We start from the raw sequence: 23,699 nt of genomic DNA on the forward strand, positions 1-23,699 counted from the left end.
TATTGGTTGGCCTGATATTTAGATGCGTTCGGGTTTTAGCGAAGCGTAAAAATAATACCAGGGTGATGAGTCTAAGGAACGAGGACACTGTACTAACAACAACTAATTTGATGTATGACCCAACGATAGAGACAATGTTGTGATGAAAATGTGATTCCACGGTCCGTTTCTTTCACCCGTTTCTCCTTTGTTTTTCTCCAAGGTACAAAGACTCGCTTGGAAGAAGGATTTGAAGACCACATTTATACAAAGATTTTTTTTATGGACTATGTTGCCGGCCCCCAATATCCCTAGTGACTTTAATGAAAACGCTAGCCCAGAACTTTAGTGATTTAAAATTTTATGGACATTGAAACGGCTTTGCTCGCATTATAGCAAAAGCCCAAAGAGACATCAGTCAACATGTACATCGAGACAAGACGCAAGACAAGACCTCAATCAACAAATGTATATTAAACTCACATAGTTTATGACTGCATTTACCATAATTGCTTCTTATCTTCATTTCTACAACCTTCAGGTAATGACACACATAGTCGATAGGGAATATAGGCACAGATATCAGCACTCACATATCCCCCCATTCATGTATCATCAACTAAAGTGTGCTCCCCCATTTTGTTGCAACCAAAAGCCGAAAAGAGCTCGGTAAAGTTTGACAGCCCATCCACAGACCCGTAATACGGGATAAGAAGGAATTCAAATGTATACTTCGCAATACCTCGAAGCTTAATTTAAAACACGTATGGCACGATGATACATGACCCCTCAAACATGGATTCATACACACATGCTTCTACTATCTCACTAGGTCATACCTTTTTTCCCACCTTCCTCTCTTCTCCCTTACTCAATCATAGAAATGTATTTATACATGACATATATTTTTCTCTTTTTGAACTGTTTTAGGAAGTGGCAGTTATTGATGACTGCCAAAGGGTGGACTGTCAAAGTCAGAAAAATATCATGCTACACGTTGCCATATATTCACCTCATGCGCGTGCCTGCTGCACGTGCACATTCTCTCCCGTGCGTGCGGATATACGCAGCCGCGTGATGGCGCCTCGGCCATGCGCTCGAGCGCGTGGTATGTGCATTTACGGTAGAGTTTGTGTGCGTCTAGCGGGCGACTCAATCGTTTAATAATAACACCAAATAGTATGTTTTATAGATAATGTTCCCCTTAATAATGACTGTAAGTTTGTTTAATGTAAATGGTCGCTGGACAGAGGAATTCCTCTTTGTATGGTACGAAGGGTCAGACAGGGTTTGAACAGCTGTGTCTGGTACCTAACTAAAGAACATTTTAATAGCAACAATCCGGTGTTGGTTAGGTAAAGATTAATCGCTCCTGCGTATAGTTATGGCCATTAGTAGATTCTGGACATTTCATATATTTGCGATTCATTACCCATGCGGCGGGAATCTTCAGATTCCCTCCCACCTGAGCAGTTTGATATAGTCACAGCCCACCTGTTCAAACTAACCTATGACCTTTTGTTTTGATGCGAGGAGACATTCCTGTGTCCAATGAACATTGAGATTATAGGTCCCTTTGTAGTATACTGTACTCAGTGTATATAAGATCAGCCAGCCTGGGCAGCTCTCTCTCACTCCACAAACGGTTTTCATATTGACTAACTCGAAGCTGGTACCAGGCTGCGCAGCGATCATTCCCAGTGTGTGTAAGTAATTCTCTGCAAACCAACTTATTCTCTGTTTGTATTGGCCATTCCCTCTCTCTCTGTTATAGTATAAGTTTGTGACGCTATTGTATATTTTCTGTCTAGATATTCTGTTAGAATTATATGTTAGCTTGTAGTGTATGACTTGTAACTGTTTCCCCTTTTCAATATAACTAAAAGCTTGTTAGTAAAGGTGTTGGAACCTTAGCACGGTATCGTGTGTTCATTACATTGCAGAGGGTAATAGGAGCGTCTCGATCGCTCAAACAGCTTTAGTGTTAATCAGGTTAAGCAGCGTTATATCGCTGCAGTGTTTCAGAACAAGGTTTACAGCATAAGAGTATCTTTTCTGTGTGTTACATTCAAGGTTTACTGATTATCATCTTGTGAGCGTCTGCGCCGCTCGTGATCTCCTCGTGGTCCCGAGCGTCCGCTACGCTGGTAGCGTAGCATTACGGTAGTCGCTCGCCTATAGCGTGCTCGACACCACGCATTAAGCTGTGAGCGAGCGTGCCGCATGTGCGTCTCGATCACGGCCGAGCGTATGCTACGCTAAGTGCGTACCCTTACGGTACCCCATGTGCCAATTGCGTACTGTGTCTCTTACCCATTATTGTGAAGGTTATAAGGCAGGGCTGGCCAAACCGGTCCTCGAGAGCTACCAACAGTTCATGTTTTCCAGGCTTCCTGGAGATCTGTAGAATTGTCAGTTAGGAATGAATGCAGCTCATCTTAATTAGTAATGACTACACCTGTGCACCAGATAGGTGGTCTGGAAAATGTGAACTGTTGGTAGATCTCGAGGACTGGTTTGGCCAGCCCTGTTATAAGGTAATCAAATCAGCATTATCACCCTCCCGGCCCCACGGAAGAGCAGGCAAGTCTCCCGATTCGCGGGGTCCCCCCTGCCCGTCCGCCCACTTAGTGTGTAAAGTGGGCGGTCCGGGCAGTCGATGACGCGATTCTTGCTCCACCCCGCCCACCCTTGCTCCACCCCTGTCCCACCTACGGCCCACCCCCTCCTCTTCGTCACAGCCTCCCCTGCCCGCCCTCTGAGCCGACCTGGCTGCTCTCTCCCGCAGAGAGCAGCCAGAATGTCGGTAACTATGACACACACACACACACACACACACACACACACACACACCGTTAAAAGGAAGCACAGCCACCCCCCGGATCTCCCTCCACCTCTATCCACATGCTACTCACTTAAACTGCTGCAGAAATCGGAATAGCATTTAACCAGCATATTTTATTAGACCACTGGCCTCTCCTTCACACTCACATATGTGACACCCACCTGTCCTGGAGGCAGTGAGTGATTGAGTACTGTCCACAACCACTGCCTCCCCAGTTCCCTCTCCAGGCTCTCTCTCTCAATAGTACTCTACTGCCTGAGAGGAGCTGCGTGCTGTCGCTTCAGCTCCCCCTACAGGCACCCGGCAGCAAGCTTCCCTCACAGTGTAAGGAGGGAGCTGCTGCAGCCGCATGGGTGCAACCTGCGTGAGCTCCTCCTTGTATACGCACAGAAACAAAAAAAGCGGCTAGCACTTAGCAGCTCTGAAGGATCGGCGTCTAGTGGGGGTTTCTAGGTACTTGGAAACCCCCCCTGTGTGCGCGTATGGGAATGTACACTCAGGTTTTGGATGCTTTGGATCCATACATAGATGCCTCTATCTGCTTCCCTACCCAGGAGTCTCAGTGGCATGCAGTCAGGGTAGCTTTCTTTGAGCTTGCTGGCATGCCGAATGTACTGGGTGCCATAGATTGCACACACGTTGAGCTGAGACCACCTAGGGGCAGGCAATATATTTATATCAATAGACATCTGGCCCACTCCACTAATGTCCAGGTGGTTTGTGATGTAAATCTTAAAATTATGAGTGTTGTTGCGGGTTACCCTGGCGGCTGCCATGACTCCTTCATCCTCAGTCAGTCATCCCTCTTTGATAAATTTGAGGCCGGACAAATGCCCGATGGATGGCTGCTGGGTATGTACCAAGTTTTTTGTTTGTTTTTGTGTTAACCTCAACATGGTCATTATGTTTGCACTGTGTTGGCTAAAGCATATTTTACAATGTCGGCTATATATGTATTTCAGGTGATGGGGGATATGGCTATTTCTCTTGGCTACTGACTCCATTGTCCCGTCCTGATTCCCCTGCTGAACACAATTACAATCATGCACATAAGTCCACACTGAATGTGACAGAAAGATGTTTTGGTGTACTGAAATCTAGGTTTCGGTGTCTGGATAAGTCTGCCGGGCTTTTGTTGTATAGTCCCTCAAAGATGACTAGGATTGTGTTCTGCTGCTGTTTTCTTCATAGCATGTGTTTGCAGCAACATCTGCCACATGTTCAGTGTCGGACTGGGGCATGAAGGGCCCACCGGGGGAATGCTGCTATAGGGGCCCATGCTTAAAGGCAGTGTCGGACTGGGGTATGAATGGCCCACCGGGGAAATGCAGTGGTAGGGGCCCATTCTTAGAGACTTGGCTAACCATTAGTGCATGGTCTGGGCCGCTTGATAAATACAGTATATAGTAAATACTGCTAGTGCGTGCATGATAATGTACCAGATTAATATCAGCAATGCACTGTAGAATATACACCATAGTCCTGTGCAGTATAATGTAACATATTCATAATGTATAATTGAGAGGGTGGGCCCCCAGGCAGTGGGGCCCACCGGTGGTTTCCCCCTGTACCCCTATGGGCCAGTCCGAGCCTGCTTAAAGGTGTAGCCAGGTTCCAGTGGGGGTGTGGCCAGCCACCACAGAGGTTTACTAACCATTACATGTTCTGTGCCCCTTGGTAAGTCTAACATAAACCAAATTATTGCGAAGTATAATGTAACATATGTATAATGCATAAATCCAGTGCACTAGGATAGTCTGGAACTTGATCCCTAGAGGAGGAGGAGGGCCCACAGGCATTAGGGCCCACCGGTGGTTTCCCCTGTTCCCCTGTGGGCCAGTCCAACCCTGCAAATGTTGAGGAGGAGGAGGATGTTGTGGATGAAGAAAACAGTCAGCAATTAGGGGAGTTTGAAGCATCTGGCGACAGTGTGAGTACAGATGTAGGGAGGCAGGTAAAGCAAGAAATGATCCTGCGACATTTTGTCAGTAAGTGTATTTTTCAGTGTGTTTTGTATCTAAACAATTAAGGCACACAAATATCATTACAATATAAATGTTGCTCTTGCTCACTACAAATATAGTTCTCTGATTGTAGTGTATGTGCTATATATGTGTTTATGTCTATCTGTTGTGTAGCAGTTACCTTTCAAAATGTATATCTCTATATATATTTTTCGTACTCTTATTTTTAGTAAATGCTCATTTTTCTATTGTGTCTAATTTTTTCATCACTTCAGAATATTATTTAAGTATGCCGTAACAAACTATCACTTGTTTTTGTTCTTGTTGTTTTTTTTTGTTTTGTGTTGTGTTTCATTGTAAGGTGTGATGCAAATTTGTTTGCTACTGACCCAGACATAATGGACAATGGGCAGGGCCGGATTAACAATGGGGCGGATGGAGCTGCAGCTCCAGTCCCCTCAATGAAAATAGGCCCAGAGAGATCCGTTGGAGGCTGGCAGCTAGTACAGGAAAAAAATATATTTTCCTGTACAACCAGCGCCAGAAGCCATCCGAGGTCCGGCACCCCTTCCAACCCCTCCAGTCCTCCTTTATACACCCTCCTGGAATCACATACACTAGTGTGGAAGAGCCGCTCAGTGCACATTTCTGCACTGACTTCTACTTCCTACGCATAACACCCCCTTCATTATCAGTATTGCTGCATGGAGAGGGAGGGCTGACTCAAGAGGGCGCTGTAAGCGCCGCCAACCCACACTCCACTTGCCGCTTACCTGCCTGGGCTCCCAGTTAAGTGGCTCTAGGAACGGGAGGAGGAGGCGGCGGCTCAAAGAACAGGAGGTGGGAGCAGGCACACCGGCGGAACAGCATGGTCACACGCTCTGTGCATAGTTGTAGAGCCAGCATTCTGCGCACACGCTGTTTGTGCTGGATCACGTTCATCCATCACTGCCGGTGTCAACCAGCAGCACCTGCTCCCAGCCGCATCCCTATCGCACCCACCTCACTAGGGCACTGACTGTGTGCTGGATGCAGTAGTTCAGCAGCAGTGCAACCCCCAGCTCCTATCTTCTCTGCATGCTAGGGAAAGGTACGCTGGGTAGATACACACTGAGGTAGTGAAGTGCAGAGGTATGAGGTAGTGAGGTGCAGGGGTATGAGGTAGTAAGGTGCAGGGGTATGAGGTAGTGAGGTGCAGGGGTGTGAGGTGCAGGGTTATGAGGTAGTGAGGTGCAGAGGTATGAGGAGGGAGTGAGGTGCAGGGGTATGAGGAGGGAGTGAGGTGCAGAGGTATGAGGTAGTGTGGTGCAGGGGTATGAGGAGGGAGTGAGGTGCAGGGGTATGAGGGAGTGAGGTTCAGAGGTATGAGGTAGTGAGGTGCAGGTTTATGAGGTAGTGAGGTGCAGGGTTATGAGGTAGTGAGGTGCAAGGTTATGAGGTAGTGAGGTGCAGCGGTATGAGGAGTGAGTGAGATGCAGGGGTATGAGGAGTGAGTGAGGTGCAGAGGTATGAGGTAGTGAGGTGCAGAGGTATGAGGTAGTGAGGTGCAGAGGTATGAGGTAGTGAGGTGCAGGGGTATGTGGTAGTAAGGTGCAGGGGTGTGAGGTGCAGGGTTATGAGGTAGTGAGGTGCAGAGGTATGAGAAGGGAGTGAGGTGCAGGGGTATGAGGAGGGAGTGAGGTGCAGAGGTAGTGTGGTGCAGGGGTATGAGGAGGGAGTGAGGTGCAGGGGTATGAGGGAGTGAGGTTCAGAGGTATGAGGTAGTGAGGTGCAGGTTTATGAGGTAGTGAGGTGCAGGGTTATGAGGTAGTGAGGTGCAAGGTTATGAGGTAGTGAGGTGCAGCGGTATGAGGAGTGAGTAAGATGCAGGGGTATGAGGAGTGAGTGAGGTGCAGAGGTATGAGGTGCAGAGGTATGAGGTAGTGAGGTGCAGGGGTATGAGGAGGGAGTGAGGTGCAGAGGTAGTGTGGTGCAGGGGTATGAGGAGGGAGTGAGGTGCAGGGGTATGAGGGAGTGAGGTTCAGAGGTATGAGGTAGTGAGGTGCAGGTTTATGAGGTAGTGAGGTGCAGGGTTATGAGGTAGTGAGGTGCAAGGTTATGAGGTAGTGAGGTGCAGCGGTATGAGGAGTGAGTGAGATGCAGGGGTATGAGGAGTGAGTGAGGTGCAGAGGTATGAGGTAGTGAGGTGCAGAGGTATGAGGTAGTGAGGTGCAGGGGTATGAGGAGGCAGTGAGGGTCAGGGGTATGAGAATGAAGGAAGGAGTGAGGTGCAGGGGTGAGAAGGAGGAAGGGAGTGAGATGCACTGCAGAGGTGAGAGAGGGAAGGAGGGAATGAGGTATAGGGGCCAGAGAAGGAAGGAGTGAGATACAGTGGCAAAAAATGGTAGGAGGGAGTGAGGTACAGGGCCAAGAGAGATGGTAGGAGATAGTGAGGTGCAGGGGTGAGAGATGGAAGGAGGGAGTGAAAAGTGCACAGCGAAAGAAGGATAGAGGATATGAGAGGCATAGGGGGAAAGCAAGAGTAGCAGGGGCATACTTGCCATTCTGCGGGAGGCTCCCGTTTTACCAGCCAGTCTCACGCTGCCCCGCAAACACCACTCAATCCCCCGGAATCCCCCAGTCCCGGCTCAAATGCAAACCGCACACGCGCGAATACGGAAGAATTGGGGGCGGAGCTTGGCGGCCGGCCACGGGCAGCTTCGCAGTCAGAAGCAAGAGCGGTGATCCACAATGCAGACATGGAAACCACAGCTTCACTCTCCCGCAGAAGCAGCAGCGGGACCCTCCTCTCATCTGTCCCCCCGCATTGGTTGCCACGGCCCCTGAAGGCAGACTAGGGGGTTGAATGGAGAAGAAAGGCTGCATTATCACGGCCAGTGATGGGAGATGGGCCAGCGTTGAGCCTCTCTGGAAGATTGAGAGTCCAGAGGCTGCTGACTGCTCGGAGAGGCTGGAGGCAGAGTAGGAGGTGTGCCCGGTCCCCGACCCCAGGTGTGTGTGCTGCAACATTTTGTGTTCAGTTATGTGTGTGATAAAACATAGCTGTAAAAAGATGCTGTATTTCTATTGGTTTATACTTTTCATGAAATTAATAGCATATGTAGGTTTCTATTGACATAGCAACTAGCTACTTGGTAAACAGTCATATATGGCACATTTTGATAGTCTGATTTGATCTGACTGTTAGGTCACCAGGTCAAATGACCCCAAAATGTGTGCTATTTTTATTAATTGGTGTTTAATCGGGATAGTATTAGTATCCTGGTGCTTGGGAAGCCAGCAGTCAGAATACCGACAGCAGCATCCTGACGCCTAAATGGTGAGTATCAATAATCCCTAATCCTACCCTCCCTCCCCGCAGCCTGACCCTAACCTCCCCCAACCCCTGCAGCCTAACCCTAAACTTCCCTGGTGGTGCCTAACCTTACACTCCCTCCCCACAGCCTAAACCTGGGGGGGGGGAATGTGCGCCGCCGACTCTGCATGATGCGGCTATCGGACGACGCCAGCGGCCAGCATGAGTGTGGGAACCGGGCGGGGGGAGGGGAGATAAATTATGCGGGCACTGATGTTTTATAATAAATGCTGAGCTCTGATACATGAGTGAGCGTGTCCCTGTCTGTCTATGGGTGGTGGTGGTGTGGGGGAATGATGATGCTTGCTGTGTGTGCTGCCTGTTGTCTGTGTGTGTGTGTGTGTGTGTGTGTAGGGTGGGGGGGGGGGGGAGAGAGGAATGGTTACGCTGCCCAGTATGGAGGTCCTAAATCGGAGTGGGAGAAGGGACCCTCTGACGTCACTAGGAAAGGAGACACGTCACCAGGGGGAGGAGCTACGGCCAAACAGGGTACCCAAAAAGTACCCTCACGGGCTCGCTTCACTCATCACCGGGTTACTAAAGGTAATAGTTGGTGGCGTGGATAGTAGAGGAACTATCGCACTTGCCTAGCTCCTCCCCCTTGTGTCGTGGCTTCCCCCCTGATGTAAAAGGTCCCTTAGGCCACTTGGATCTAGCATCTACCTAATGATCATAGTGCCTGCTGCATGCTGATATATTGGAGGAGGGGTATGTGGTTCGACTTTTTTTCATTGGTCTATACCCAATTCTTTGGAAACCCCCCTTTCAAAATCCTGCGTTTGCCACTGCCTCTGTATAGACTACACAAACCCACAGAATTGGTAACACACCCTGCAGCGGCATACAATAGGCCCTTCATAAATTTCAGCTCCAGGCCCATGTGTACCTTAATCTGGCACTGCTCACACTGAATAAGGGGTAGTGGCCGTTGAAGCTGTCACTGTGCATACTGTTTGTTTGAGGGGTTATGTGTGGTGCGCGGCCGTATACTGGATTTAATTCAATGTGCATTATAAATATCAGGTGCCCTATTGAATGCACAATAGGTGCTTTCCAATTACATTCTATAGAGTGCAGCTATATATGAAATGAATGACGCCACGATCATAAGTCCATATGGTACAGTGGATCCCTAATTATAGCGGAACACTGAGTATAACGGACAATGAATAACCAAAGTATCGGTGAATTTTAATCGTCAATATAATTACAGTACAACATAATTGAACAATACTCTCACTTATATATGAGTGCGGATAGGGGATTATCAATATTAGGCATCCTCATATTTGTCTCTGAGTGTTACTAGCACTTTTAAATATATCTCATTCTCAACACATGGGGAGTTTCGAGCCGTGCCGCAGTATACCATAAGGGGGGAAAGGGGATCAATAAAAATATTATAGCACAGAATTAGTACCTACTGTTTAATTTGATCAGTGGTCCTAAAGGATATCATGAACACACACTGACTTGCAGAGCTGGATTAAGACTTCGGGGGGCCCGGGGTACTTAGGACAGGGGGGCTCTGAGGTCTAACATTAAAACCATAATACAAATATATACATAAACGGAGTGTGTGCGCATGTGTGCGCCCTGACAGTTGTATATGTGCGGCACTCAAGAAGACTTGTAATAAAAGATTCTTAGTCCCGTTGATGTCAACGTTTCAGAACTTTTTACTTATGTTCTTTTACTTATGTTCTTTTACTTATGTTCTTTTGTCAGGATGCTGACGCAAGAACATAAGTAAAAAGTTCTGAAACATTGACATTAACGGGACATAAGGTGGGTACACACTGGCCGATATATCGGCCGTTCTCTTGAACGGCCGATATATCGCGGGTCCGTCGGCCAGTGTGTATGGCCGATACGTCTGTGAACTCCCTTGTTCACAGACGTATTGCGTCGGCCCCGCAGCACAGCCGACGGCCAACATATCTACCAATATATTGGCGCGTTGCTGTGTGTGTACGGGCGGTCGGCCGACCACCCGTACACATGCTGCGGCGGCCGGCGGTGATTGACAGCTGAACTGGGCGGGCGTGTGTACACGCCCACCCAGTTCATGACGTCAGTCCCCGACGGATCAGGCAGTGTGTATGCTCAACACACTGCCCGATCCGTCCATAGATATATCTGCCGATCAATTGATCGGCAGATATATCTACCAGTGTGTACCCACCTTAAGAGTCTTTTATTACAAGTTGTGTGGCATGCCGCCCTGGTGGATCTACTTGTTGGCCAGAGCTCAGCACTGGGAGGCACCAGTGCAAGTTTATTACAGTACAAGGCAGCTGGGAATGCCACCTTACAGTATATATATATATATATATTTATATATATATGTACACACACACATATATATGTATATACACACACACACACACACACACACACACACACACACACACACACACACACACACACATATATATAAACACACGTGTATATATATATATATATTATATATATACATACATACATACACACACATGTGTGTGTGTGTGTGTATGTGTATTTATATATATATATATATATATATATATATATATATATAAAAACCCAGTACATAATACAGCCAGCCTTACGTTTTTTATGTACTTTTGTTCCTGGCAGGCTGCACAGCCACAGATAATCTTCTGCTTAGGAGTGCTGGCTGAGACTCGGTGCTGGCTGCTGCCTCCACGCGCCATCCTCCTTCTTCCCCGCAGCCTGCGCGCCCAGCCAATGACTGAGCCGCAGGCTGCTGCTCCTCAGATTATTGGACAGCTGAGCCGTCGCTCAGCTGTCCTTCTCTTTACAGTCACTCCCTGCGTGAGGCCGCGGCGCCAGCCCTTTCAATGCAGTGGAGCCGGGAGCCAGAGCCATCAGGGACAGCAATCGCTGAGCTGTCCTGCGGCTACGCGTGGCGCCAGCTCCAGGGAGCGCAGCGCAATACCGCAGATCGGAACACAGATCCGATCTGCGGTGGGGGGCCCTTTTAAAAAAGGGGGCCCGGGGTACTTATCCCCGGGGCCCCCCTCTTAATCCGGCTCTGCTGACTTGGTATTATTAAACTAAATATTTATCGTGTGAGAGATATCTGAGGGTGCTTGTGCATTTTTATGATATTATCCCTGGTTCATGAGAGGTCATGAATTTCTAAAGAACCCACAGTGCAGAAAATAATAATTCCTCCCCCCCCCCCCCCTTTTTTTCAGACATTTCCAGCGGTGATATTATTTATTGTGCCAATTACTTCTAACACGAAATACAGGCTAACTGCCAAGCATCATAGCTGAGCTTCAATAGCAAGATTTGTTGCGAATTCTTGTATGAAGAGTAATACATGCTGAAACAATACTTAACAGTTGTTACTACATATACATTTGCACACAAATAAAGTAGACACAATAAAGATGCTAAGGCTGTTTTAACAATTATATCTTTATTCATTCTTCTCTTTAAGTCTCACATTGGTGGTCATTCCGAGTTGATCGCTAGCTGCATTCGTTCGCTGTGCAGCGATGAGGCAAAAAAACAGCACTTCTGCGCATGCGGCGCAATGTGCACGCGTGAAGTACTATTACAACGAACGATGTAGTTCCACACAAGGTCTAGCGAAGCTTTTCAGTCGCACTGCTGGCCGCAGAGTGATTGATATGAAGTGGGCGTTTCTGGGTGTCAACTAACCGTTTTCAGGGAGTGTTCGAAAAAACGCAGGCATGCCAGGAAAAACGCAGGCGTGGCTAGGCGAACGCAGGGCGTGTTTGTGACGTCAAAACAGGAACTGAACAGTCTGAAGTCATCGCAAGCGCTGAGTAGGTATTGAGCTACTCTAAAACTGCACAAAATTTTTTTGCCGCCGCTCTGCGATCCTTTTGTTTGCACTTCTGCTAAGCTAAAATACACTCCCAGTGGGAGGCGGCATAGCATTTGCACGGCTGCTAAAAACTGCTAGCGAGCGAACAACTCGGAATGACCACCATTGTCTGTATCTTTTCACGACTATATATGTTTTTTCCAATATTTCACATAAGTGTTGTTTTGTATAGTGTGATATAACATCCACTTTTAAGTGTATTAATAAACATTATATTTTAATTTTAAAGTGCACCCAAACAGATCCCTTTTTCTTTCCATTTGTGCTTGTATCATACTTGATATGTGGTCGCACCCCCATTACTGAATTTATCAATTGTGTACTAATAAGTATTAGGGGTCTTTAAATACCACCTTTCTAGTTAAGGTAATTTTTTTCATTTCCTGCGCAACAGATTCCCCTTCCCCATATTTCCCAGCCCTTACAGCACCTAAATATTTTCTCCGTTCTTTGTTCGTTTGAGGTTATTTTGTTTTTTTCTATGCACCATTGGACCCTTGCGGGCTCGCTTCACTCGCCATGCTTCGGGCTTGGTGTCTCGCTACACTCTGCTCGCCACAGGTTACTTTTCCAAATAGTTTGTGACATGGACCTGGGGCTTATGGGAAAGGTCCTCCCCACGAAGGGAAACTAGACGCAACCATACAGAAATGAGCATACATTTCCAGAATTAGACTGGCCAACACTCACATCACAACTGGGTCTTCAAATTTAAATGTCTGCCCGCCCAGTCTGGCCAGAAATATCAAGCGGACAATTGATGTGTACAGCTTACCAAATTGGACAGTGGGTTAGTCGGCCAAGTGTGTACCCAGCCTTTGGTACTAGGCATGCCCAGATTGTGATGTGTGACATACACAGCAGGACTCTACAAAGTGGTCATGCCCCCATTCCAGAATATTACTTATTAGAATGTCAGGTGTTATGTGTAAGTGTGACTGAGCAAACATTCTCTGTAATAACAAGTAGGTGCTACAGTATATTAATAAAAACAAACTAATAAGTACAGATAATCCATTTACTCGTAGGTAGGTTACACCACATGATGTGACACACAGAGGAGATTGTTGGTTAATGGTTTACCGAGTAAATGTTCTGCAGTACCAGCAATCAGCCAGTAGATGTCTCACTCAGCTGGTACTAGTGCTCACATAGGCTGACGTGAACCAGAGCCGCTTATACAGCACCCTCACCCAGCAGTAAACAGACACACCCTTCCTGTACACCCGGCTACACCTCCCGGTAACCCCTTACCTGCCGCCCTGTACTGCGGCTCTGCTGTCTGCAGGGCGCAGCTCTCTAGGCTCAGGGCGGCAGAGGAACAGTTAACAGTTCTCCGTGTCATTGAGAGCTCCTGCTATAGCTCTGACCCCTCGCCTCCCCCAGCAGCAGCCGCGGGTCACATATAGGAAGCGTGCACAGAAGTCTGCAACACACACACGGTAATGAGGGCCTTAGGGCGACAGCGATCATATGACAGTCACTGTGTTATTATTCTGAATTAACACAAACACATTCATATGAGCTTACATGGTGATAGGTATACAAGATGGTACTGTGCACAGCCTTCACCACACACCCATGGATTGTGTGTATGATATATAACTGCTACGATTATTATTACATAGGCCACTTAGGGGTCTATTTACTAAGCCTTGAGCGGAGATAAAAGTACCAGCCAATTAGCTCCTAACTGTCATTATTGAAACCCAGCCTGTAACATGGCATTTAGTAGCTGATTGGCTGGTACTTAATACCCACCAACTGTACCTGCTTTGGCAGGTATAGTACCTTTTTTCTGTGGTCTGTACCGATTTTTGACTCCATTTTTCCATTGACAGCATAGAAAAGGGGCGTGGTCACATCCTTTCCCGGTGACCACGCCCCTTTCCTAAATTGTTCTGATTTTTATATGTAAAATGTTGGAGGGTATGGTACTTTATCTCCGTCCAAGGTAAATAGACCCCTTAGTTCCTTGTGGTGTTTGTAACCATGATTAATAATGTGTTTTCTGATAATGTCATTAATTAAATCTGTCACTCCCATATCTCTACACATGGAAACATAATACAGGTTGAGTATCCCTTATTTAAAATGCTTGGGACCAGAGGTATTTTGGATATCGGATTTTTCCGTATTTGGAATAATTGCATACCATAATGAGATATCATTGTGATGGGACCCTAGTCTAAGCACAGAGTGCATTTATGTTTCATATACACCTTATACACACAGCCTGAAGGTCATTTAATCCAATATTTTTAATTACTTTGTGTATTAAACAAAGTTTGTGTACATTGAGCCATCAGAAAACAAAGGTTTCACTATCTCACTCAAAAAATTCTGTATTTCGGAATATTTGGATATGGGATACTCAACCTGTATTCAATATTATTTTTTGTTTAAGAAATATTGCCATATAAGCTGGGTGGACACTGTGGCAATGTTGGTAAATTGCTGTTTCGTGATTGCAAATCGCCTGCATCGCTCGGGGTGTAAGGGTGAGTGCGCGCTCCTGTTGTCGCTAGCGACGGACGCTAGGTTTGATGTGCTGCACATCAAACCTAGAGATATCTCTAGCGACCTTGTTTATGCTAATGAAGTATGGAACATCATCGCTCCATCCTTCATTAAAGTCCTCCCAGTGTGTACACAGAATCTGGGCTTGAGGGCATTCATTCCGATTTTGGAACAAATTATTTTCACTCCAGCGTGTACCCAGCTTTAGTTGTTTAATTGTGTGCAGATAATTGCTTGGGGCTGATTGCTGATCTGTAAGCAATGGGCCATTATGGGAGCCACCAGTCTAGTCTAGTTACATGGGCAGCTAGATTTTTATGCCCCCTACACATTCGGCAATATGCCGCTGAGCTGCCCGACGGCGGATACGGCCGATGGGCGCGCCCCGGCGGTGGGGGGAAGTGACGGGGGGAGTGAAGTTTCTTCACTCTCCCCATCACCCGGCTCCATAGCAGTGCATGCTAATATGGACAATCTCGTCCATATTGGCCTGCATGCATAATCGACTGGGCACCAACTATGAACGAGCGCGGGGCCGTGCATCGTTCATCGTTTGTGCCTGCACACTAAACGATATGAACGAGTTCTTGTTCATTAATGAACGAGAACGTTCATATCGTTTAGTAAAATCTCTAAGTGTGTAGGGCCCTGTAGGGATACATTAACTACAAATCATGCAATTTATCTCATGCAATAAATCTCAAACAATGACCCAACTAATATCTGCTAGTGTAGTCCTAGACTAAAGCTGGGTACACACCTGAATGACGATGCGACTCAGCAGTGTTTTGTTACGATATATATTGCATCGCAGACACAATATATTGTTACATTCTTCAAGTAACAACACAGCGTTGTCTGTGGCATCATCCCATCTGATGTGCAGTACATCAGGCGGCACAGTGCGACCACCCGATTTATCAAACGATGACCGGGTGGATTCAGCAGTACACAATATGCGATGATCGCTGCATTCTGTCGCAGATGGCAACATCGTCCAATATATTGTATAATGTGTACCCAGCTTACCACTGCTGAAATTGTTACCATTACATTTTTGATTCTCCAATTATTAGATTAGAAAGTATGGAATCCATCAGTAATTTAGAGTGTTTTGTGACCGTTTTTTACTTATCTGTACACTGTTATTGTGTGTGGATTATTATTATATTGCTATTTAAGCCATATCAGCTGGTCGCATGCCCTACTAAATATTTTTGTGCATTTATTTTATTTTTACATTTTGTAATGAACTTTAATGTTAGAATAATTATTAGTAGAGGTGCTGGTTTTTATTTCCTACCTGGGAAGAAGTGGCAGGGCAGCTGTATTTTGTTTCCCAACCAGCTATCTACTATTACAACTGCTGTTACCATTAGCATATATCTTAGTGCATTTAGTGTACAGAGAATGCTGTTTCTGTGTTTCTCATTACTTTTATGTATTTGTCTTCCTGAAGAAATGGGGTCCTTATTCTCTAGAACTATGGAGGACAGCATGAAAAAACAGCAGGAAATCATGGTGATGAATTCGCAACTTCAGGTGATTTAATTTGCACCGTTTAAGAAATATATGAAACAACCACATATAAAATAATTATTCTCTTTTTTATATATTTAAACTGAATTTTTACTGGTTCCTTGTACTCTGTTATCATACTATCAATGTTTGAAATTCTTATACACATAAAGGTAATTTTTTTTTCAGCTAATGTATACTAAAATATGCCTTATTCTTCTTTTTTTTTTTTTTGTAAATAGTTTTATTCATAACTTAATTTCCTTAAGTCTCGTGCAAGGTATCACATGGAAAAGGGTGAAGGGGCATGCTGGGTGGCCAGCCACGGACTCCAAACTTTCTCAAAAGACCCAGGAGAGCAGTTAATAATGTTAGTCATATATTCCATGCGGTAAACATACCATATACGGGCAACTATAGATTGCATGGAAGGCGGGAAAGGGTTTTTCCAATCTGCGGCTAATTGACATGTTGTTGCAGACACTATAAGACGTAGTAGTTTATTTTGAGATTTCGTTAGTGTTGGTAAATTTAAGGGAAGGAGAATATACTTAGGGTCAGAGGGAATAGAGACCTGCAACAGACTGGATATAGTTTGAATCACTTCCTTCCACATATGTACTATTTTGGGGCAAGACCACCATATATGTAGGAAAGAGCCCTCTGCGCCACATCCTCTCCAGCATCTATCCGTCGTGCCCGGGTACATTTTGCTCAAGCGAGATGGTACATAGTACCATCTATATAACAATTTATATACATTCTCCTTGATTCTGACGCAGATGGAACAAGATGCTGCGTTACCCCAGGCCTCAGACCATTCCTCGTCATCTAGAGCCGAGCCTGGGTCCGTTTCCCATGCTCTCTCATGTGGATCCCGCTGCGGGGAAGTCTTCCCATCGAGGATAGTATATATAAAGGATGAGAATGTCGATTGGATTACCTTATTAAACACTCTAAGAGGTTAAGAGACTTTGTACGCTATTGGAGTATGTAGTACCGTAAGGGTACGCTCTTAGCGTAGCGGACGCTGTATCGGGAGCGAGCCGCTCGAGCGACACAAACGCTCGCGAGAATACGCTGTTGGTATCGGGCACACAATAGGTGAGCGACTACCGTAATGCTACGCTATTAGCGTAGCGGACGCTCGGGACCACGAGGAGATCACGAGCGGCGCAGACGCTCACTGGATACCACTCAGTAAAACTTGTATGTAACACACAGGAAAGATATTCTTACGCTGTAAACCTTGTACTAGAACCAATGTAGCGATATAACGCTGCTTAACTTATAAATATTAAAGCTGTTCGAGCGATCGAGACGCTCCTATTATCCCTTGCAATATAACGAATACACACACTACCTTTAAGGGTCCGAAACCTTTTACTAATACATATCTTAAATTACTTCAAAAGGGGAAACAGTTCACAAGTCATACGCTACAAACTAACATATAATTCTAACAGAGTATCTAGACAGTAACATGCACAATAGAGAACGATCGCATTATAAATACAGAGACTAAGTGAGAATGGCTAACAACATATGGGAAACAAAGTGGCAACAGAGAAACATACCATACGGGGAACACACGCAGGCGCAACCGGAATCCAGTCCTCCAATTATCAGCGATAACTGTTGAAGAGAGAGTAGTGGCTGGCCTGGGGACGGTGACCCTTATATACCCTGCACACAATACAGTACAATGGTCCCTATATTCTTATTGTTCATTGGACACAGGAATTCGGCTTCGCACTATAACAAAAGGTCATAGGTTGATTCATACAGGTGGGCTGTGACGATTTCCAACAGCTCAGGTGGGTGGGATTCTGGGTTTCCCGCCGCATAGCTAAGTAAGGGTAAATAATAGTAAATGGACATAAACTTCTTATGTCCATAACTATTCGCACGAGCGATTAATCCGCTCCAAACCAACACCGGAATATTGCTAATTAAATACTCTTCCGATGGGTACTAAACACCACTGTATGACTCCTGTTAGACCCTTCGTACAGTAAAAAGAGGGATCCCTCTGTCCAGGAACATGCTATATTAACTAAACTTTCAGGATCTATCAAAGGGACCATGATCTACAAAATACGCTATATAGTGAAAATATGTAACGATTGAGTCGCACGCTACGATCACATAAACTCTACCGTAAATACGCATACCGTGCGCCTGCGGGTGCCCGCGACTGTGAGTATGCGCACACACGGGAGAGCGTACGCATGCGCAGCGCGGACGTGTGTGAGGTGCAAATATGGTAGTGTGCATAGAGATATTTTTCTGACTTTGACAGTCCACCCTTTGGCAGTCAACAATAACTGCCACCTTCTAAAACATTTCAAAAAGAGAAAAATATATGTCAGGGGTTAATACATTTACATGGTTGGGTAGGGGAGGAGAGGAGAAGGTAGGAAAAGGGTATGACCTAGTGAGATAGCAGAAGCATGTGTGTATGAATCCGTGCTTGGGGGTCATGTATCATCGTGCCGTACGTGTTTTAAATCAAGCTTCGAGGTATTGCGAAGTATACATTCGAATTCCTTCTTATCCCGTAGTACGGGTCTGTGGATGGGCTGTCAAACTTTACCGAGCTCTTTTCGGCTTTGGTTGTAACAAAATGGGGGAGCACATTTTAGTTGATGATACATGAATGGGGGAGATATGTGATTGCTGATATCTGTGCCTGTATTCCCTATCGACTATGTGTGTCATTACCTGAGGGTTGTAGAAATGAATAAAAGACATAATTACGGTAAATGCGGTGGTATTCTATGTCAGGTAAATGTACATTCGTCGATTGAGGTCTTGTTTGGTGTCTGTTGAATGCAGTCTTCTTTGTGCTTTTGCCCATAAGGTGCGAGCAAAAGCTGTCAATGTCCATAGATTTACAAAAGTGTTGGGCTAGCGTAATTTTAAAATTTCTAGGGAAACTGGGGATCCATGGCATAGTTCATCAAAAATCTGTGTATCAGGTTGTCAAAACTTCTTCTTTAATCCATCTGTTGTCTGTATATCGGCTCATCAAATTCCTCGTCCAAGTGGGTCTTTTTACCTTGGAGGAAACGGAAAAACAGGTGAAAGAAACGGACCGTAGAAATCGCATTTTCATCACATCATTGTTTCTACATTTGGGTCGTAAATCAAGTCCATTGGAATTACAGTTTCCTCACTCCTTAAACTCATTACCCTAGTACGACGATTGCACTTCATTAAAGCCTGACCGCATCTAAATATCAAGCCAATCGTTATGATAACACCTAAGATACATAGGAGAAACTTCCCAACATCCATTATGACTCCTTGAGCCCAGTCTCCTAAACCAGAGAACCAATTTCGCGGGTTCAACCATGACACCCAACCAGTCGGCTCATTACCTACAGCAGCAAGAGTGAGATTGTGTCTCCTGCGAAATTCCCACTTCAGTTGGAGAATATCGTCCATCTTTTGGTCTATGACCTCGACCGGGTCCTCGGTGCTATTCGTAATATATGTGCAACATTTCACGCCGTATTGTGTTGCCAGTGTGACACAATATCCGCCTGTCACTGCTGTGAGGTAATTAAGAACCATTCTATGCTGTACCAGTTCTGTTTTATAAGCCTGAAGTTCTCTTCCAGTATACCTAAACGTGTCATCATACATTTCAGTGATATTATCTAACAAATTGGCGAGCGCAGATATGTATTTATAATTCAACACTCCTCTGGCGGTGCGAGTGAAATCTAACGCGATTAGAAACTGAATCCCGGTGGATTCATGGATCATGTCAGAGGCCGGATGCTCTGTTCTTTCTATCAGGTGCCGTTTAACTACGTGCTCGTAATGGGTGTGAGTATAAGGAGTTTGGGCAACACGGTGTATGTCTTTCATTTTGTCATGTGATACAGTCATTACTTCAGGCAGTACTTTTCCAATATAACACAATCCTTCAGAGTTTGGGGCAAGCCACTTATACGCCTTTCTCCCGCATATGAAATATGCATCATCGGGGAGAACATATGGGACGGAGTAGGACATAACCATATTACACACCTTCCATGTGAAATCTCCTAACCCTAATTCTTCCATCTGCTTAGTACACGTATCAGGTTGTTCGATATGTGCACAGTATCCTGGTGATACCTCTCCGACTCTCGTAATCCTATTTCCTAAGGTATACCTATACCGGAAAGATTTTCCTCTACTGGCTATGTGGCGTATAAGCTCTGTATCTGTAGGCATTCTATCTGCTCTATGCGAAAAGGTCATGGTTTGATTACTCCATGACACTTCCCAATTTCCCGGCTTTCGGGGATTGGAGATGTTAAAACATAATAGGGACCTATCCACATGGTATTGGTGGAGCTTCAAACTAGGAGGGCTGGAGATATTAAACCTCCTGTCCACCGGTCTCCCACCACTTAACTCAAGTACCTCCCCTAACGTTAAAGGAAATGGGACTAGCCCTGATTTGCTATGACCTTGAGGTACTTGAGAGCATACCCAACAATCTGTTTTATTTAACACACTACCCACTAAGGAGTGGTAGTCACTCAATGGATGCCGGTCCATATGGATATTAAAACTGGATTGGCATTTCTTTATGCACCCATCCTCAATGACATTGTTACAGAGCCGACAGATACAGTTTTCTTCAGCTAACAATCCTTCACAATTCCTTCTATGGTCAATGCTATCGGATCGTTTTCTGATACTCGCCTTTGCTTGTTGATTATGTTGTTCTTGGAAAACTACGCCTCCATCTCTGTCATCAGAACCCATTCCAGAACCTCTCTCGACCTCCATGGTACTCTCGCCGGAACAGACTGCTCTGGTCAACATCATGGTCAACAGGAAAATCCGGATCACAGTCTCTTGGGGCAAGTCCATCTTGTAGGAGGAAACGGAGAAGAATGAGACGGGGGAAAAAATAATTTGAGGGAGAGGGGATGGGAAGTTGGAGAAAAACAATAAAAGGGAACAGGGGATCGACAACTGCTTTTGGTCTTGTGATTTTCAATGCTCAGGTGCCGCCTCAATCCTCCTGGAACAGACACTCCAGTGATACAACCTCTACCGTCTGTTCCTTATCACGGGGCCTCTCTGGATCAGCAACCTTTTTACAGTGGGACGAATGAACCCAAGTTTCTCTCTCAGCAACCTTCAATGCTGTAGTGCTAGTCAATAAGACCTGGTATGGTCCTTCCCATCTGTCAATAAGGCAACCTGAGCGTAGAAAATTCCGTATCATTACATAATCCCCAGGTTCAATGTCATGACAATTACTATCTGGTAAATCAGGAATCACTAACTTCAGATTATCATTTTGATTCCTTAACTGTTTACTCATGTTAATCAAGTATTTTACAGTCACTTCATTGTTACACTTCAAATCATCCTGAGGGTTAATCATAACATGCGGTTGTCGACCAAACAAGATTTCAAAGGGAGACAGATTAAGAGGGGACCTGGGAGTGGTTCTGATGCTGTACAGTACAATGGGTAAAGCTTCTGGCCATGTCAATCCTGTCTCTGCCATCACTTTACTCAGTTTATTTTTAATAGTGCTGTTCACTCTTTCCACTTTCGCACTCGCCTGTGGACGGTATGGAGTGTGCAGCTTGCTATCAATTCCCATCAATTTACACATTCCTTGAAAGACATCACCTGTAAAATGGGTACCCCTATCACTTTCGATAATTCTAGGGATACCATATCTACATACAAATTCCTGCACAATTTTCTTAGCAGTAAACATAGCGGTATTTGTGGCCGCCGGAAATGCTTCAACCCAATTTGAGAAAACATCTATACAAACAAGTACATATTTCAAATTTCGACAAGGGGGTAATTGTATAAAGTCAATTTGTATTACCTGGAAAGGGCCGCCGGCAGGTGGGATATGAGATGGTTCGGTAGGTATTGTCTTTCCGATATTCTTTCTCAGGCAGGTAAGGCATGACATTGCTCTCTTACTCGCATGAGATGAAAATCCTGGGGCACACCAATATGCTCTTACCAACTTGCACATCCCTTCCTTGCCCAGATGAGTCAGCCCGTGAGCTGCCTCAGCTAGACATGGAAGGTATGCTCTGGGGGCCACTGGTTTACCGTGTCCATCCGTCCAGAGACCTGAGGACTCCTGGCCATATCCTTTTGCCTTCCAGACTGCCTTTTCCTGTGTGGAACACAAATTTTGCATTTCACACAACTTCTGTGTGTTGATGGTATTAAATACCATCAGCTGTGTGGTGTCTGTCTGTCTGGGGGTACCAGCTGCTAACTTAGCAGCTTCGTCTGCTCGGCTGTTACCAAGTGATACTGGGTCTTGGCTATATGTGTGTGCTTTACATTTGATAACAGCCACTCTGTCGGGTTCCTGTATCGCTGTTAGAAGCCTTTTTATGTGAGCTGCATGCGCTATCGGTGTACCAGCTGCCGTCATGAAATTTCTGAGGCGCCATAGGGCTCCGAAATCATGGACTACCCCGAATGCGTATCTAGAGTCGGTGTAGATATTGGCTGATTTGCCCTTAGCCAATTCACATGCTCTGGTTAGGGCGACCAGTTCAGCAACCTGGGCTGAGTGAGGTGGGCCTAGCGGTTCCGCTTCTATGGTGCCTTGGTCATCTACGACTGCGTATCCAGTACACAAGTCTCCCGAGTCTGACTGTCTATGACAACTACCGTCCGTGTAGAACGTAAGTTCTACATCTTCCAGTGGGTTGTCACTGATGTCAGGCCTTGCGGTAAAATTTTGGGTCAAATATTCCATACAATCATGTGTGTCTTCCTTTGTATTAAATTCTCCTTCCCCACCACTCTCATCCTCCACCCTTTGTGCTTGTCCAGGCACACCTGGGAGATATGTTGCAGGATTTAATGCACTGCATCTCCTTATGGTGATGTTTACGGGGGCCATTAGTGCCAATTCCCATCTTGTAAACCGCGCTGATGAGACGTGCCTGGTTTGGGCAGAATTCAGCAAGGCTGACACTGCATGTGGTGTATGAATTGTGAGGTTGTGACCTAGCACGACGTCTTCGCTTTTCGTTACTAGCAATGCTATCGCAGCAACGCTTCGCAAGCATGTGGGGAGGGATCGCGCTACCGTGTCTAGCTGAGCGCTGTAATATGCTACTGGCCTGCTGGCATCACCGTGCTTTTGGGTTAGTACGCCTGCCGCGCAACCAGCACTTTCTGTTCCGTATAGCTCAAAGGGTTTCCCATAGTCTGGCATACCTAATGCTGGTGCCTGCGTTAGGCACTGTTTAAGTCTCTCGAATGCTGTCTCAGACTCGTCTGTATGCGAAATCCGATCAGGTTTGTTTGAGGAGACCATCTCCTGCAAAGGTAACGCCAGAATGGAAAACCCTGGGATCCAGTTACGGCAATACCCACACATTCCTAAAAATGTTCTGATCTGTTGCTGGGTTTGTGGCAGAGTCATGTCTCTAATTGCTTGAATTCTATCAGCGGTCAGGTGTCTCAGTCCTTGTGTTAGACAGTGTCCCAAATATTTTACTTTAGTTTGGCATAATTGTAACTTGTCTTTGGAAACCTTGTGTCCTGTGTCTGAAAGATGAAACAGGAGCTGTTTCGTATCCTTCAGGGATGCTTCCAATGAATCAGAACACAGTAGTAGATCATCCACGTACTGTATTA

General features: G+C 45.7%; 1 protein-coding gene across 1 annotated transcript in view; it reads left to right on the forward strand.

Moving 5' to 3' along the window:
• The first annotated feature begins 13,219 nt into the window (after positions 1-13,219).
• Positions 13,220-23,699, forward strand: part of PLGRKT (plasminogen receptor with a C-terminal lysine) — an 80,495-nt gene continuing 70,015 nt past the window's right edge. The window contains exons 1-2 of the mRNA XM_063946186.1: positions 13,220-13,450; positions 15,988-16,070. Of these exons, the coding sequence (XP_063802256.1) occupies positions 15,990-16,070 (81 nt within the window). The 5' untranslated portion in view covers positions 13,220-13,450; positions 15,988-15,989. The remainder of the gene's footprint in view (positions 13,451-15,987; positions 16,071-23,699) is intronic.

This window comes from Pseudophryne corroboree, chromosome 11 (genome assembly GCF_028390025.1).
Source record: "Pseudophryne corroboree isolate aPseCor3 chromosome 11, aPseCor3.hap2, whole genome shotgun sequence".
Taxonomy (NCBI): domain Eukaryota; kingdom Metazoa; phylum Chordata; class Amphibia; order Anura; family Myobatrachidae; genus Pseudophryne; species Pseudophryne corroboree.